This window comes from Solanum pennellii, chromosome 9, assembly GCF_001406875.1.
Source record: "Solanum pennellii chromosome 9, SPENNV200".
NCBI lineage: Eukaryota > Viridiplantae > Streptophyta > Magnoliopsida > Solanales > Solanaceae > Solanum > Solanum pennellii.
The window spans coordinates 212,831-226,460 of NC_028645.1; the positions used below are offsets into that span (position 1 = coordinate 212,831).

The 13,630-nt window shown below is 34.6% G+C and overlaps 2 protein-coding genes across 2 annotated transcripts; one reads left to right on the forward strand and one right to left on the reverse strand.

Annotated features, from left to right (window-relative positions):
- The first annotated feature begins 730 nt into the window (after positions 1-730).
- LOC107029595 (putative disease resistance protein RGA3) lies at positions 731-4,142 on the forward strand. Its single transcript, XM_015231029.2, has one exon. The coding sequence runs from the start codon at positions 968-970 to the stop codon at positions 3,758-3,760; it is 2,793 nt and encodes a 930-aa protein (XP_015086515.1). The 5' UTR covers positions 731-967; the 3' UTR covers positions 3,761-4,142.
- A 250-nt stretch (positions 4,143-4,392) lies between these two features.
- Positions 4,393-12,610, reverse strand: LOC107029339 (mRNA cap guanine-N7 methyltransferase 1-like). The gene is made up of 13 exons (XM_015230730.1): positions 12,393-12,610; positions 11,271-11,410; positions 11,130-11,198; positions 10,943-11,014; positions 10,009-10,110; positions 9,669-9,725; positions 8,198-8,336; positions 7,233-7,297; positions 7,093-7,143; positions 6,296-6,358; positions 5,341-5,464; positions 5,151-5,212; positions 4,393-4,904 (listed from the first exon to the last, which is right to left on the reverse strand). Exons 1-13 carry the CDS (start codon positions 12,469-12,471, stop codon positions 4,806-4,808), a joined length of 1,122 nt encoding a protein of 373 aa, XP_015086216.1. The 5' UTR covers positions 12,472-12,610; the 3' UTR covers positions 4,393-4,805.
- Positions 12,611-13,630: the final 1,020 nt, after the last annotated feature.

Consider the following 13,630-nt stretch of genomic DNA (forward strand, 5'->3'; position numbering starts at 1 on the left):
AAAAATATAACACTACTATTTATAATCTAGAGAGGGGAGTATGCATTCACTTGAACTCACGTAACCCCTCTAGATACGTCTCAGTCCATTTGTTTATATTCAAAATACCCCAAGTATCCATATTTTCTTAATTTTCTATCTGAATTGTCATGTTTAGTGTTTTGGCAAAATATATAAATATATCATTTAACATGGTTTTATCTAGGGCATATGTTTTCTAATTTTGGAAATCTAGAGTCGAAGCTATTTGGTAATAAATTTTTCGATTTTTAAGTAGGTTTTATAGTAAAAGTCAATTTTTAATAATGGTGAGATATGTTGAAAGAATATTTTTGATTCCCAAAATGATAATTTTTTTTTTTACATATAAAGCACAATATAACTTTAGACATCTAAAGTATTCCTTGAGTGAATTATTTGTTCATCTTTGATTCCCTTATTGATATACTTTTCTTTTATTACTAACAAAAGTGTATGGCAATAGAAATCATGAGTTCTTTATATTAGTTGCTTTTTGTCAAACTTCATTTATATTACTTGCTACAATTTTATACAAATAATTTTTTGCTGATTAAATATTTCTATTAAAATATATTTAATTTAAATTCATACTATATAATATAATTTAGGTTAGGTAAATTGAGATCAAAAGAGTCGGAATTAGACTCGAATAAATGTAAGTCACCTAACAAATGGAGAAAGAAGGAAAAAAAGGCATTTGTTTAGTGTAGACTTGGCAACATGTACGCTACGCGTTAATGAGAAAAGGGGAAAAAAGGAAGAATCATTATATCTTTAGTGATTCACCATATATTCGTTATAACAAAGATAATTTTATATTTAAAATAATATAAATGAAACACATTACTCCCTTTGTTTATGCTATTATTTTATATATTTCCACATACAACAAAATCTTATTCAATTTCTGTTTTTGTTTCATAAACAAACCAATCAAGAAACAGTCATGGCTGAGGTACTTGTCTCCATTGTGCTTGAACAATTGGGCAATTTCGTTGTGGAACAAGTTAAGGAACAAGTAGAGGAGCTAAAAATGGCTATTGGGATCAAGGAAGAGATTCAAAGTCTATCATTGAAGTTGAAAATGATAAGAGAAGCATTGGATGATGCAGAGAGAAAAAGGGTCAAAGATGAAAATGTTAAACATTGGTTACAAGTTCTTGAAATTTTTTCTTATGATGCAGACAATGTGTTAGATGAATGGCGCACAAGAATACTCCAGAAAGAAATTGAAAGACATGACTCTCTTCTTGTTGCTGGTGCTGCTGTTTCCATTCCTAAGAAGAAAGTAAGCTGCTTTTCACTGTCTTGTTGTTTTACTTTCAAGAAACTTGAGATTAATCGCGATATTGTTCGTAAAATAAAGGAATTAGATGTTAAGTTAGAAGAGATTGTGAGGGGAAAAGATCAGTTCAATTTTGTAGTTAATGCAACTGGTGGTGGTGTTTCTGATCAAGATGTGTTTAGGAGAGCTATGACTACGGGTATTGTTGATGAATCAGAAGTACATGGTAGGGATTCTGATAAAGAAGTTGTAATGAGGAAGTTGGTTGAGAGTAGTGATCAAGAAAATGTACCTGTTGTTGTTTCTGTTGTGGGTACAGGTGGGATTGGAAAAACAACACTTGCCCAACTAGCTTATGGTGATGAGGAATTGAAGGGTCATTTCGATAAAAGAATTTGGATTTGTGTATCTAATCCTTTCGATGAAGTCAAAGTTGCAAAAGCTATTCTTGAAGGGCTAACTAAAAGCTCTCCGAATCTGTCTCAGTTTCATATGTTGTTAGAAAGAATTCAAGAATGTGTCTCTAAGATAAGGTTCTTTCTTGTGCTAGATGATGTGTGGTCTGAAGATTATTCTAGATGGGAACCACTAAAGAACTCCCTCAAGAATGGAGCTCCTGGAAGTAGAATCTTGGTTACATCCCGGAGTGAGAGGGTTGTGGGGATGATGGGAAGTTCTTACATGCATAGGTTGGGACAGATATCAGATTCAGATTGCTGGGCATTGTTTAGTCGGATAGCATTTTCAGGAAGGAGTAACGAGGATCGTGAGAATTTAGAAGATATTGGAAGGAGAATTGTTCGAAAATGCAAAGGATTGCCACTTGCTGCAAAGACTATGGGAAGTCTCCTGCGTTTTAAAGTTACAGAACAAGAGTGGCAAACTGTTTTGGACAATCCAATATGGGAACAGAAAGAAGTGACAGTAGACCTTTTTCCTCATTTGTACTTGAGTTACGACGACTTGCCCCCAATCTTGAAGCGTTGTTTCTCATATTGTGCCATTTTTCCTAAAGATACTGTCATAAATGTAGACAAGTTGGTCAGAATTTGGATGGCACAAGGTTTTCTCAGCACAGTTGAAAATAACCAGCAGGAAGTTAGAGGACGAGAGTACTTCGTGAACTTAGCTATGCGCTCTTTCTTTCACGAGTTGGAGACAGATGATAAAAACACAAGTGTGATAATATCTTGCAAAATGCATGATGTAGTGCATGATTTTGCTCAGTTTCTTTCAAGAAATGACTGCTATAGCATCTCAGGGACCGAAAGCACAGAAAAAGTTCTTAATGTTCATCATTTATGCTGGGAGAGAACTGACAGTACAGTAACTCCTGTTTCTATCTGTGATGTTGGAAAGATCCGCAGTCTTTTTGCTGAACACTTGCTCGCGAAAGAGCTTACTCACGATCTGGTCAAAGGTCTTAAATGTCTGAGAGTTCTAAATTTACATGGCTGTGGAATACAAGAACTCCCTCAAGAAATCGGCAATCTGTTCCATCTGAGGTACATTGATTTAAGCAGTAGCCGAGTACAGAACTTACCTGAAGCCATTTGCCGGTTGTGTAATCTGCAAACGTTAGATCTTCAAGGATGTAAGCGTCTTTCAAGACTTCCTCAACATATAGGAAAACTGATCAACTTGAGACACCTCATTACAACTGACACACCCAAGTTGGAATCTTTTCCTCAAGATATCGGAAATCTAACTCATCTCAGGACTTTGAGTGACTTTGCAGTTGGGAAAGGATCAAGCAAGCTAGGATATATCGGAAAATTGAACCAGCTTCAAGGGTATGTATCTATCCATGTGATCGACAGTTTGAACTCTGCAGAAGACGTAGTTGAAGCACAAAATGCAGCATTAAGAATGAAGCCACACATTAAAGAACTACGTTTGAATTTCTACTGGGCAAGTGAGGTAAGTATGGATGTGATGGAAGCTCTAGTACCACCTCCAAACCTTAGATTCTTGACGATCAACGGATACAGAGGCACTCAATTCCCAACATGGATAACGCTGTCCCTTAATAATCTTAGAGTTCTTACACTAAGTGAGTGCTTTAATTGCACCTTTTTGCCACCTTTAGGTAAGTTGCCATTTCTTGAAATTCTTTGGATAAGGCTTATGGATGAATTGAAACATGTAGGAAATGAATTCTTGGGCTTGCCAGGAACCATTAACACTTTTCCAAAGTTGAAGAAATTGAGATTTTCATATTGTTCAGAGTGGGAAGAATGGACAGACATAAAACCAGAAGTTGGTTTTTCAGTAATGCCTAGTCTGAAGGAGTTGGAATTAAATTGTTGCGAAAAGCTAAATAGCCTTCCATATTGTCTCCTGCAAAGAGTGTCATCACTAGAGTCTTTGAAGATCAAGATGTGCCCTTGTCTTGAGCTTGATTGGACTGAGATAACTCATATTCAGAGTATAGAAACTGATGATGGGATGTGAGGAATGTTGAGTTCTTTTGTGAGAAGCCTGAAGCCAGAATCACTGATAATCACCGGCCTTGTACAAACCGCTCATCACACTATGTGAGTTGGCCATGCACAAAGTCGTTACCTTAACTGCAAGGGACTTATTTATCTCCTACATGAGAATGAGAAAGATATGTATGATAATAAACTTTATTTAGTTTTCTTCATTTTTCTCTTTTGTTACCTGAATTATCCTTAACATAGAGTATGAACTTGTATCCACGTTTTGATGACATGTACATCAAGATTTTTGTATTTTAGATGTTGAATATTCTTTGAACTAAAAGAGTTGTCTACTACCATACTGCTCAATCCTACTTTGTCTTTATATATAAATCTTGTATGGTTCAAAGTAACTTGGTGAGTCCCAAAAAATCAATCAATAAGTTGGTTCAATTGGAATTGTTGATGCAAGAACTTTGAAATGGAATACTAGATAAGTTTGCGAGAGGAAACTGCTCGGATGGTAAATATCCATCACTTCCAACTCAAAGGTCACGAGTTTGAGTAACCAAGGCATCAAAAAGGGTGAAAGCTCCTGGGAGGGTAAAAAAAAAGAGAACATAAGAATACCTGATAAGGTACACTCAACTTGCGTTAACAGCATAAGTAAACAAACAACATATATTTGATCTTGACATCAGTCACTCAGTGTTCAATTATCTTAGATCTTTAAAACATTTTTATCTTAATATCCCAGATTGATATTTTTGGCTATTTTCTCATTCTCACTATAAATATGTAATGGTACAGAGAGTTACATGGTAAGTTGCAAGTGGACAGACGAACATAGCACTGGTGACTAGTATCATTAGAACCAGCCACCTTTGCCCACATCAACTTTTTTATGTTGTAGTACAAAAGTGAGTTGATGATGTAACAAATGATAAAGGCGAAAATTAGTCTTTGTTCTGCAAAATTGATTAGCAGCTGGATTTATCGACTTGAAGAGGGGACTGTGTTTATTGTTCCTCTTCATTTCAGATACTTCCTCATGTCCCATAACAGTCGTTTCGGCACTACACTGCACCGTTAACATTCTCAATATCGTCTTTTGTCAGTTGCATCTTGCCTTTGTCTCGTCTAGGGTTTCTTCGTGTTTGATCCGGTTGCCCTCGCTGCAAAATAAACAAGATTTCACCAAGATCACAATCACAAGAATCAATGCCATCATCCATGCAAAGGCCTGCTTTGCATAAGTAATTTTTGAACAAGGTTAAGGGAAGCATTCTATCAACAAAGAATATGCTGTCGGATGCTAGTCATGCCCCCCCCACCCCACCCCCCACCCCCAAAGTTTGGGTCGTGGATTACTGTTTAACAATAACAGGTAATATTAAAACATGAATTAGGTACGTTCATACCTTCCTTAGAACAAATGCCAAATAAAGGTAGGCTACCTCCCATTCGTCTGGTGATAAAGTACCTGTAATTAGCAAAATATGTCATAACACAAGTTTTGGGTAGGCATATGTAACAAGCATCAAATATCAAAAATACTTGGATGAAAGAGCACAGCACTAATATTCAGCATCTAAGATGACCAAAACTTACTTTGGTCTTGGTTCCCATCACCTAATGCACCAAGCCTCCTCATTAGCTCAATAAACTCGGGTTTCTTCATGTATTCATCCACAAACTCATGGTTGTTCTTCACAAAAACTAGCTCGAAGTCATACTGCAATAAAAAAAAAAAAAAATATAGTAACACTGTCAGAACAAACGAGAAGGCAAGAAACAACTGCATTATATTCTTGAATGCTAATTATTATGCCTTCTGCAGTGTAATCCTTGAAATATCAGTAATTATGCCTCGTATACCATACAGAAATTATCACTGACTACCTATAAGGATTTTGAATAATGTCTAAGATACTCCCTTATTTTGTCTCATAACTATTATCGGGGAGCACTCTCAATCAGTGTTATCAAGGCGCACTTAACACGTGCTTGAGCCCTGAAAAGAGGCTCAAAATGTGTTGAGCGTTTCGCGTAGCTTAATGTGTGCTTTGGTGTCGTCATCGAGGTTCTAGGACATACTTTTCCTTGTCAATGAGCCTCTTCTGAAGAGATGACACTAAACAATTGATATTTCACTTTATCGTGATTGTTTTTCGATTTCTTTATTCATATATTTGTCATTCATGCTTACAAATTATTAGTCTTGGACTAAACATGTATATTTTGTATTTTTTTTCTCCCTTTTCGCCTTTTTTCATTAAAGTCCACACTTTATTTGCGCTTTACGCTAAAAGCCCCAGCAGACCTTAGAGCTTTTTTGCTTTTGATAACACTGCTCTCAATCAAGAAAACTGCCCTCTCTATATAAAAGAGAACCCACCATGCTCTTGATTTAAAATAAAAAATATTATAAGATCAAACAAGAGCACATATATACACCTAGAATTTCTCGTATTCACAGAAAAGGGATATATAAAGTAAAAAAAACAAATGACCTGCAGTACAGAATATGTCAACAACTAAAAGTGGGAGGCACACATGATAATACCTCTTCAGCCATTGCCTTGAAAACAGGGAAAGGAACAATCCACTCAGGACAGTCAACAGCATCCTACAATCCCAATATTGACAGTCAATTTGTTTTGAGAAAAAAAAAAGCAGATAAATCATATATATCCACACAGATGCAATCAAAGGATTTTCAATATCAGAACCGTAGCTTGGTTTTCAAGATTTGATTGGAGGATAACCCTACGTTGATTTTCAGGATTTAATAAGAGGATAACCCTATGTTGATTTTCAGGATTTAATAAGAGGATAACCTATGTTGATTTTCAGGATTTAATAAGAGGACAACCCTATGTTGATTTACAGGATTTAATAGGAGGAGGATAACATTCCAAGCATATAATACACAGATAATCTTTTGTAAGTCGTGTTAAGATGGGAATTCTCCACCTGTTGATATATGTACATAAACTATGTCTGATCAAAACTTAATAAATGAGTTTTGAGCCCCAAAGTAGTGTTTGGTTTCATTCACAGCACATGCAAAATCCATAAATAATAGAGTAAGAACAGTTGTTCAGTCTGCTAGAACTTGCAAATCATGGAGGCTAAAAGACAAATAAAAATCCTTCAATGTGCATGATTCTAAACAAGTAAAGCAAAAACTGAAAACCATACATGCCTACTAGCTATAAAACAAATAAATTATTCAAATGGAAGCTGAGATTTGTACTTTGAAACTAAAATCGACAAAGGAGCGCATACACACTTTAATCAATAACAATAATACTGAAGGACACAGCTAAGATATATAGGAAGGCATAAATGTGTACACACCTCCAGATGGAACTTGTATTTTATGCCAAAAGGATTTGAAGATTTGAATTTCTGCAACAATGGAAAATCTTAATATACAACTACTTATAGTAGTAAAAACAGAAATCAGAAAATTGCTAGAAAATGATAACACAAGTTACCTTCTCTGAAAATTCTTCATCAAAACGTATCCAATAGACACTATTACCAAAGGCTAGCCCCTCAGCTGCACTTCCAAAGACAAACAGGAACCATATATCAACAAATCTTTAATCTGGACTTGTATAGAAAGAGACTAGATAATACATTTTAAAAAATTGCAATGACACCATCACTCCACTAGTCTTGAGTGATGGCCACACGATCATAAAAATGTGGACAATATTAGAAATAATCAGATGCCTTAAATAAAACACATAGAAGATAAAATGAGAAAAGGTACACTAAGATAGTTTGGCTATATCCTACATAGACCGCTAAATGCACCATGCTTGTAGGTGTGATACTTTTATGATGATTAAAAAACGGAACGAAGTAGACCTAAAACCACATGAAGGAAAATTGTCTCAAATGACTTAAAATCTCAAAATCGGTGCATGCTAAACAAAGTAATGAGTACAATAGAAGCAAAAGACCTATATGTACCACAAGGTTAGGGTTGAAGTTTTCTTGCCGATGTAACTTGCATAAGATCTCATGTTTGGTTAGAAGTCATTTTGTGTAGTTAGATACCTTTAGAAGTCATTTTGTGTAGTTAGATACCTTCTAAGTTTAGAAGGAACTCTTATGTGCCTTACAAGCTATTATTAGTCATCACTGGAAGGAAAGAGATCCAAACAGAGGATATAAAGGATTCACATAGCCAACCTAACTAATTTAAATTTGATGCATAGTTTAATGGTTGATGATTCAGGCAAAAATCTAAGCATTTGAGCACAACCCCCCCAAAATAAAAAAGGAGAAAAGATAAAACAAATGAAGAGCAAGTTTCTAGTTGCAGTTCAGCTCCTTGACCTTTTAACTGAAAAGCTAGTGATGAGAGTAAGGACATAACAAAAAGACATCAGAGTCATAACATTTATAGATTCAACAGGGACAAACAGGGCAGAATTGAGTAAAGTTGAACCTTCTCTATACTTCTTGACGATGACATTGGCATCTGGCATTGTTCCAATAAATATTCCTCCGGGTCGGAGTAAAACTGAGATGTTGGCCAGCGCACGTCGTGCACGTGCCTCAGTAGACCACGAATAATGCATAGCAAACTGCAAATTTCAATTTTTCATAGCTTAGAATCTGTAAGAGGCCACCCAGGACAAACATAAATTCTGGATAAAGGGCTGTCGCTTCTCCAGATACTAGGCAGAGGCATCCAATTAGGAGGACACTGTACAAACATCTTTCATAAACCTCTACTTCAGTTTTTACAGTTTTTTTCAAAATTTAAGAAAGATGTGGATTATACACCTTTTTCAGTGAGCTAGTTTGGAGAAGCTTCTGAACACACTAATGAATTTTCAAGTTTTCATTGGCAAAATAGAAAGTAAAAGCTGGACAAAAACTAAAATAGGACAAATGACACATTTAACATAGCCAGGAACCAAAAACACGAAAGCTTGAGATGAGATATTTTACGAGGGCATCAACATATCCAAAACACCTCATAATGCTCATAGAAAGAGATGCAGTTATATAAAAGTGATTCAATTCATATAAGCATGTACCTCTATAGGCTAGACACATTTAACATAGCCAGGAACCAAAAACACGAAAGCTTGAGATGAGATATTTTACGAGGGCATCAACATATCCAAAACACCTCATAATGCTCATAGAAAGAGATGCAGTTATATAAAAGTGATTCAATTCATATAAGCATGTACCTCTATAGGCTAGACACATTTAACATAGCCAGGAACCAAAAACACGAAAGCTTGAGATGAGATATTTTACGAGGGCATCAACATATCCAAAACACCTCATAATGCTCATAGAAAGAGATGCAGTTATATAAAAGTGATTCAATTCATATAAGCATGTACCTCTATAGGCTAGACACATTTAACATAGCCAGGAACCAAAAACACGAAAGCTTGAGATGAGATATTTTACGAGGGCATCAACATATCCAAAACACCTCATAATGCTCATAGAAAGAGATGCAGTTATATAAAAGTGATTCAATTCATATAAGCATGTACCTCTATAGGCTAGACACATTTAACATAGCCAGGAACCAAAAACACGAAAGCTTGAGATGAGATATTTTACGAGGGCATCAACATATCCAAAACACCTCATAATGCTCATAGAAAGAGATGCAGTTATATAAAAGTGATTCAATTCATATAAGCATGTACCTCTATAGGCCAAGAAATAGCAGAAAATAGTTCAATTAAGCCATAAATAACTACTCCTTTTGATAATGGAGTAGTTACTTTATGGCTTAATTGAACTACTTTTCTGATAGACACGAAATATTTTTGAAGGAGAATGATATATGGCTCCTTGAGAACAAAGTCTTGGACTATTTTTTCACCTAACTCCCAAAAGAACAATGCTAGCTACACCATAGGAACTGTAGGAGACTGACATACCTGACAGCTACAAACATCAAAAGGTGCATCATCTGCTAAAACCCTATCCAAGCGAACCTGAAATTCCCACACAAGATATCAGTAGAATCATCCGCCTTGATGTTTCAATAAAAGCATGCAGCTGTTTGGATTATCAGTGGATTTAACCATATATTGATCATCACTACACATCCAGCTAATGACATGATATCTAAGGTCATTGTACGTCTAGTAAATGATTCATCATACATCCATAATAATCTTTACAACACGGAAAAAAAAAAAAGCAACAAAAAGATAAAAAAAAATCAGTTCCATCTGAAAGAATGAGAAAACTTGATCAATCATGTGACTGATTTACCTCATAACAATCTCCACACAGGAGTCTGGCAGGAAATGAGAACTTTTTGCGCCGCTGATGATGATCTGCCTCACCATTGTAACGAGTCCGGCAGTCTTCTATCTTTACATAATTTAAGAATAATATCAAAAGTCAGGGTAGCACTCAAATACAATAGAAAATAAAAATAGACCTCAAAAACTAGAATTTAACATAAATATAGAGAGGAATATAATTATTTTACTTGGTCAAAAGAAAAATAGAGTAATATAACATTCTATGAGATGGATATTCATTCCCGCAAATAAAGGAAGAAACTTAGCATGTAAATCTACAGAATGGAGGACTCAATTAAGAAATGCCAGCATCTCCTATGCCTGAATCATTTAGTATTGATGTCAACAAGTTAGAATTCAAGAAAGCTTTTGCGGCCTTCTCTTTGAGTTAATATCCAGATTAACCTCCAATTAAAAGACAGACAAAAATTTGATCAACATTCCCCTGAAGTTAAATAGCAACTCAATAACTTTGTTATAGTGTATTAAACTTTTGTTATAAACTTCAACTTATCCAGTAAGATACTATAAAAAAATTGGGGTAGTTTTGAAAGTTTTTTATGTTTGTAACCACAACCAAGTTGCATGTCCAAACAAAACTTCAACTTCATCACATATGATTTCATCTCACATGGCCAAACGGCCCCCTAGAATACTTGTTATAGTATACTTCACTGCAAGCACCACTCTAACAGCTGAATCGCATAGTAAACCTTCAGATGTTCGGTTAATAACATTTAATAATGTTTAACTGCAAAATATCTAAGTACTGATAAAAAGCATCTTCTAGAAAGCCATACAAATTGCTAAGCATGTAAATATCTTGCTGAAAGGGAGATCTGACTTGCAGTGGCAAGCACAAAAACACCAAAAAATGTATTCATCCAGCAGGAACTTACTGAACCATCGGCGATATCAATACCAACGTAATATCCAATCTTTGCTTTATCCCATTTGATGAGATCGCCACCCTGGTTCAAACAGAAAGTGAGAATAAGATGCATGGCTACTTGGTTAATTACCACCTAGAAATTCTAACAGCTCGCTGCTGCCAGATAATTGGGGTGTAAAATAAGGAAAAAGTACCTTCCCACAAGCAAGATCAAGAACTGCATCCCCTCTTTTCGTATAAAGCTGAATCAAGACACTCTTGATCTAACAAGCCAGAAAGCCTCATTAGCAATGGACTACGCAGAATAACCCCGCCTATGAATAAAAAAGACATACCCAATTATTAAGTTTCTTTAAATGGATGATAGGACTTGCTTCGCGCTCTTCAAGAGTTTGATTGGTCCTCGCACTGTAATGATCAGCCACTTTCCTGGCAAAGATTTTTGTACTCTCATCTTCCAGAAAATGAGTGTCGCCTGACACCAGTTCAAACTTTTAATCAAACCGCAATAGAAAACCAACTTCTGGCTTCTTTATCCAAAAAGGTTACAACTTCCTAAAGTTTAGCATCAGAAGTTCAATTATTTATGGGATAATACATCGCCCCTAGCAGTTAAAAAACTACCCTGCATCGTAAATAAAATTCAGACATTACAATAATTGTAGCAGAACACTTAAGCAGCGAAAATAACAGTATCCTTCTTATTACTAACTAATGCAACAATGAACAAATATGTTATATCTATTTCTATACCAGTGACAGATAATGAAAATCAAAAGCAGTTACTATTAAATAAAAACATGAGAAAAATCTCTTCTAGGTTATGCTTTAAAAAAAGCAGTAGTTCTCTAACTTCACGGGCATCCGACAGTGTGGCCTAGTTGTCAATGAAGTGAAATTGAAAGGTCTCAATCTCATTACAGATAAAAAAAAAACACTAGGTGATTTCTTTCCATCTGTCCTAGCAACGGAGTCACCTGATACCTGTTACACGTTACTGGTAGCCGGTGGCTAGTATCACATGGAATTTCCCGATACCTATTACACGTGCTGGTAGCCAGTGACTAGTATCACGTCAAGTTACGCCCAAGCTAACCCCGACACCACAGTTAATAAAACAAGAACAAACACAGCAATGAACAAATATGTTGTATTCATATCTATCTATACAAAGAAATGCGTGAATTTGTCTTACAAGTAAATATTACAAAATTCCCTTCTGGGTTGTGCTTATGCACAAGTAAAGTTTCTAATTTTACATGTACTCATTCAATAAACAAAACGAATATGCATATATCCATCTACACCAAATTAGGTAAATCCCAAATGGGGTCTTTTGAAAACAAAAAATTACCATCTGGATTTAGCTAAAATACAAGTAAAGTCTCTAACTTCATCATGCTATATCCATATAATTCCAAGAAAAGATAATAAAAACAAAGAAGATGACAATATACCTTCTGGGTTATGCTTAAATTTGGATTGTGGAGGTCCATAAGAACTCGAAGACGGAGATCCTGAGTAACTTCTCTTCATAATTTGAAGTACAATCAGTATGTTATGAACAAATCTGCAACACTAAGCTATAAAACAGTGAGAGAAGAAGAAGGAATTAGTGAAGGGAAAGTATTTGATTTGTCAAAGACACCTTTCTTCTCGACCTTAACCCTTTTGGATTCGTTGTACGGAAAATATTTTTGGAAAAAAATTAAATATACTATTAAAATTTATTATTTTATAGTAGTTAACAATTTTATTGAAGGAAAAGGTAAATATGGTAAACAAAAACTTAATAATTTATATAAAAATTGGAAAATTCACTTAATTTAAACTATGAAAAATGTTTTAATTAATTGCAACCTATTTTAATTCTTTTAATAATTTACATCTTGTTATGAAATATATTACGTAAATGTCTATTAAATGTATTATCTTTATTACTATTTATCGTGATTATTGATTACAAGTAATATCTAATAACTTCTTAATATAGTGGGCATCCACATCATACTATTTTATAACACATAACTTTTTTTACATAAAATTTAAAAAATGAATGTGAATGGTAATACTCTAATCCGAAATGATAGAAATAAGTATCTGAACTATATTAAGACATAAATATTTTAAAATAATATTTTATGCTTATGAAATCATTGAAAAATATTTTTTTATACCAAAACACACCCTTAAGCAAGTAGACAATTGTTCATAGTTGTTATCTAATCTTTTAGTGGATTGAGCATTTTTCTTTCTTTTTTTTTTGAATCTCATTCAGAAGTCAGAATAGTGCTGTTTTGAAAGTTATGATTAGATTAATAATGAAAAAGAAATGTTTTATTGAAAGTTATAATGTTGGAAGAATTGTTATTGTGTAAATAAGAATGAAGGGACTATAACAATTTGTTGGGGTTTGAGTGTATATAAATTTTACCCCTACTTTTATGTGCTAGAATCTTCACACTGCTTGATATTATTTCATACTTTAATCTGCGTAAGATAATGCATAGATTCCTGGATAAGTTACGCGATTAGTATTATTCATAAGAGTATGCAACCAAATGTTATGATGAACTCATGAATTCAAGTAGCCTCGGTGCTCATGTTCCACTTCCTGAATATGTTGAAAACATGAGGAAGATTGCAATTCTATAATTGAGTTGCACGTCGTGAATACATTCCAATGTGGTTTGGA

Bases quoted from the DNA above. Each gene is read 5' to 3' on its own strand.
- LOC107029595 (XM_015231029.2), top strand. From the start codon at position 968: ATGGCTGAGGTACTTGTCTCCATTGTGCTTGAACAATTGGGCAATTTC.
- LOC107029339 (XM_015230730.1), bottom strand. From the start codon at position 12,471: ATGAAGAGAAGTTACTCAGGATCTCCGTCTTCGAGTTCTTATGGACCT. The intron at 11,199-11,270 runs GTATGTCTTTTT...CTGGCTTGTTAG, and splicing joins TAAAGAAACTTAATAATTGG to ATCAAGAGTGTCTTGATTCA. The intron at 10,111-10,942 runs GTAAGTTCCTGC...AATTATGTAAAG, and splicing joins TTGATATCGCCGATGGTTCA to ATAGAAGACTGCCGGACTCG.